General features: G+C 40.6%; 1 protein-coding gene across 1 annotated transcript; it reads left to right on the forward strand.

The window, feature by feature from the left end:
* The first annotated feature begins 1,028 nt into the window (after positions 1-1,028).
* LOC139718619 (lengsin-like) lies at positions 1,029-2,372 on the forward strand. Its single transcript, XM_071630078.1, has one exon. The coding sequence runs from the start codon at positions 1,029-1,031 to the stop codon at positions 2,370-2,372; it is 1,344 nt and encodes a 447-aa protein (XP_071486179.1).
* Positions 2,373-4,716: the final 2,344 nt, after the last annotated feature.

Genomic DNA, 4,716 nt, shown 5'->3' on the forward strand with positions numbered 1-4,716 from the left:
AAAAGGAGAGGAAGAGGGGAGAGTTATGAGGAAGAGATACATTAGAAAAGAGGAAAGAAGTGCAGAATAAGGTAACATGAAGACACTTTGCTAAACGACTGTCGTCCTAGGGTTGTTTTTTTTCCCCCTAAATTAATCGGCATTAGAGGGAGGACATCAGTATTCTTATAATGAAATGATCGCCAATTATTGGGCATGACAGAAAGGGTGGGGTAGCCGATTCGGTCTGCTCTCCGAAACGCTCCAATGGACCAATTCGGGTATGGGAATGATTTCAAGCTTTTGTGCTAGAGGACGAAAACATAAAAAAAGTATATACTTCCAACAATTGTAGGGTTTCCAATTTTATTGCTTTGTTATATCAGAAAAGATATTGTGGACCTATACTTTTTTTTCGAGAAAGATAAATTGATAGGAACTGATAAAATTCTTTCTCAGCCGGTTTTGCCTGGCCAGTTGTCAATGTCTTTGGAGTAAATCTCTTACAGACATTTTAGCAATGGTCATACAAGCACACACACTTTTATCAAGCTATATACACTTCACCATTGCATGCATTCTTTAATCTATTTCATTTCAATTTAATTAATTATGCTTTATTTCCAGCCAACTAAAGGTTATACAATTACAAAGTATACAATTAATGATTCATAGTGTTACCGATTAAGAAATATAACCTTCATGCGCATCGCAATCACTGGCAATCGCTATTTTTGTACTGAAGGGACAAAAAGGAAGAAGTAGAATTGTGACATATATAGGTAGGCCTACATCTCTATCTGATCACTCTTGTGATGACCTACTATCCTCAAGCATTCAAGCATACGCAAACAGAATTAATAGATGATAAAAGTACTGAATGCTTGTGTGCGAGAGTTAGTCAATATTTTCAAATCAGTCAAAACAAACATGTTTCGAATTCGAATATTGATATTAATATAACGTAATGACGTAATATGCATTTCCTATTTCTCTTCGCATTTCCAACAGCAACAGATGTCACAGAGAACTCCAGAATGAACTCCAAGATGAGCTGTGAGGAAATCCTGACGGAGATCGAGAAGCAAGAGCTCCTGGCGGTGCGGTTTGAGCAGACCGACATGAACGGAGTCGCCAGGTCCAAGACCATACGTAGCTGCCACTTCAGGGAGAAGGCGACAGGTGGACTCAACGTGTTTCTGGGAGATTTCACTCTTGGTATGCAGGGAGAGATGATCGCGGACACTGGTTACATCGAGGAAACCGGTTACGCAGATGCGAAGATGTTTCCCGATTACGACACGTTCCAGGTCTTGCCGTGGTTGGAGAAAACCGGACGGATCCTAACTGAGCCAACGTACAAAGGCAAGTACGTAATGGCTCACCCTCGAGTTGTGGCGCGAAAACAGTTGGAGAAATTAAAGACGCTTGGACTCTCTCTGCTTTCTGCACATGAGCTCGAGTTTTACCTGCTGGATAAGAAAAGTCTACAACCGTTTAGTAGTGACGTTAATTTGCACAGTACTATCCGAGGCACTCCAATCAACGACTTTTTCCACCGTCTGATCAAAAATCTTCCAAAAGTTGGCATCAACGTCGAAGCTTTGGAGACTGAAGTAGACCCTGGTCAAGTGGAAATAACCTACAAACCTGCTTTTGGTATTCGTTCCGCGGACAACACCCACACATACAAAACATCCGTCAAGGAGATTGCTTTACTCAATGGCTATGTAGCCACCTTCATGTGCAAGCCATATCCCGATTCCGTAGGCAGTGCATGCCATTTCTGTCATTCTCTCTGGGATGTGGAAGGTAGGATCCCTTTGATGTATGATTCCAGTGACCCTCAAGGACTGTCGCAAACTGCCAAGTGGTGGATTGCTGGTCTCCTGGCCCACTTGCCTGCCATTCAAATACTCATGAAGCCAACTGTAAACTGCCGCAATGGCACTCAACCCTTCAAGTTCTGGCCGGTCAACGCTACGTGGGGAATGGGCAATCGCTCTTGCGCAATGCGGGTGAAAGTGAACGGCGGGCAAGGAACCTACATCGAGAATCGCATGGGTTCATCAGGCTGCAATCCTTATCTGGCGCTGGCGGCAACGGTTGCTGCTGGAATGGATGGCATCATCAACAAGTTGCCACTCCCACCCGAATGCACCGGCAACGCCTATATCGAGAGAGACGTGCCTCCCAAAACTCCGGTACTCCCCGTCAACACGGAAGACGCCCTTCAAGCATTGCGGAACGACGAGGTGATCAGTGAGGCTTTAGGAGAAGACTTCATCAAGTGTTTCTCCGCGATCAGAATCAACGAAGCTAAAGTAGAGAAAGAAGCTCTGGAGAAGGGCGACGCGAACTGGGAATTCAATTACTTTCATGAGTACTTGTAAGATGTTATAGCCAACAAGCAGTTTATAAAGATGAGCGATGTATTCTTTTGGAGTTAGGCTAAGTAGTAATGTCGACTGACACCATAGCGCTTATTCTGCAGTATATTCTGCAGTTGTAGGCCTACACGTCGCACGGATTACTCACAATGAAGAAATTACGTTCATGAAGCACTGTCTAATTTCTGTATTTGAATAATCCGTACATAACATTTGAATCCTTTCTATTATGCAATGGTGGTTGGTCGCATTATAATGTGGTATACGGGGTGGGCCTATGATCAAAGATACTTCACACATGTACTGTATTCTATACATTGATCATTTTGCTGTGTTCATATATTGATGTTGAATGCACGAATATTCTGCAAGCTCTTACTTTTTAATGACAAGGAGCTACGGGATTATCTGAGATACCTATACAGGGTTTACAGGGAATAGCCTATACTTCGTATACGATATATGTTTTTTTTTTCTTGCAGTCCAAATGAGCAAATATTATGTATGCATATTACAGATAAATGTAGTAATGACGCCATGCTTTTGACTTCATGGGTGGAACTAGGAGAATCTGGAGGCACGATTTCAGAAATTATTATTATTAACATAACATACTTAGTGCATGCAAATTATTTTTCTGCGTGAAATATTACCTATACATTGTACAGGACATTCTATATCAAGTCGAGCCTGTAGAATTTGTCTGTATCATCCGTTCATTCATATGCAGCGTAGACAAATGAGGTGAAGGGTGCTGTAACGTATAGGGCATGTAATCATTTCAACTCTTAACCATTTAAGATTAGTCATGGATTATTATTTCCTCTCCTTGTCGTATTGTATTTAGCACGCTGATGCCATATGCATTATTCTATTGGTTGTCATATCTAAGTAAGCACAAATTATCATTACATTTGTACTATGTGCAGAGATTTGATATACACAGGGCCACCAGTAGTGGACCAAATTTGAAATTGGTAGTTTAGCCTGGTCAGAAATAATATCTACGTGTATACATGTATCACACAGATATCTTGACAAAGGCCAAAATTACTGAAAGCTCGAGAAAAAAAAATGATGGGATCGGTCTGGTAGCACCTGTCTACCTCATCCTCGAAGCCCTGCATGAATTGCACTTGTAGGCCTACATAATAGTTTTCTGTGAAACCGTGAAAAGGGTATGTATTATGTATCTCGTTTTGAGTATACACGATACTTTCAAGGTAATACGCCATAGCTGATCTGCGAATCAATGCTGATGGGTATACCTACTAACTTAGTTGATCAGCCATTTCGTTGAACTGTCATCATTTAACACGAAAAGTGATTGTACTTGTCGCATTTCTTGACCTGTTGAACAGAATCACGTGATCACCGAGATTACAGAGGTGTCACAAGCCTACATGAAGGTGGCAAAAACACCAAAATTCATGCATGATTCTTTGGCGATGAGTATGGAATCCGTCACATTCGACAATGAAAGTCACCCAGATGTCAGTGTTGTTGTTGATTTAAGTTTGTAGGTTTTTTTTCTTTTTGCATCATTATGATACGCGAAACTGATTAATACCATTAATACCATAAAATCACAACAGGAATATAATGAATATAATAAAAAGAACGAACAATTTGTCGACTCTACAGTTGGTTGGTTTGATTACATGTGATAACGGGGTGCACGTCACGTGTCCGACACCCACGAGTCAAACAGACCATGAGTCAGAGTGACAGCCAGTGAAATCGACACTACGCATAAAAGGCCCATAATGAGTCCGGCACTATATATACAAGTAAGGCCAATGAGTCTGACACTATATACAAGCGAAAAGGGCCCCAAGATCGACATTATAATGGGGCTTAAAGGGATGGTACAGAATTGGTGGAGATGAAAATTGGGCTTTAACTTTTTCTCGAGATACGAAGAAAACACTTATGAAATAGTACAGAGCATACCATTTTACGAGGAATTCAAAGTTTATTTGATGAAAATCGGGTTTGGACTAGCTGAAACATCCAAAAACAAAATAAAACAAAACGGTCGTAATAAAATGTGGGTCCCACACTTTATTAAAGGACAGGTTCACCTTCATAAACATAAGGATTGAGAAAATGCAGCAATATAAGTAGAACACATCAGTGAAAGTTTGAGGAAAATTGGACAATCGATGCAAAAGTTATGAATTTTTAATATTTTTGTGTTAGAACCGCTGGATGAGGAGACTACTACAGCTTGTGAGTCATATGCGTACAACAGGATAAAGAAAATGTGAAAATTCAACATATTTTCACTTTTTTCGGACCAATGATCTAAGGCAGGGGGAATAATATTACCCATAACATATTATGT

The sequence above is a fragment of the Diadema antillarum genome, unplaced genomic scaffold (assembly GCF_040938485.1).
Source record: "Diadema antillarum isolate AM-2024a unplaced genomic scaffold, OU_Dant_1.0 scf00000098, whole genome shotgun sequence".
NCBI lineage: Eukaryota > Metazoa > Echinodermata > Echinoidea > Diadematoida > Diadematidae > Diadema > Diadema antillarum.

What these genes read in the sequence shown, in the direction of transcription:
- LOC139718619 (XM_071630078.1), top strand. Translation starts at nt 1,029, where the DNA reads ATGAGCTGTGAGGAAATCCTGACGGAGATCGAGAAGCAAGAGCTCCTG.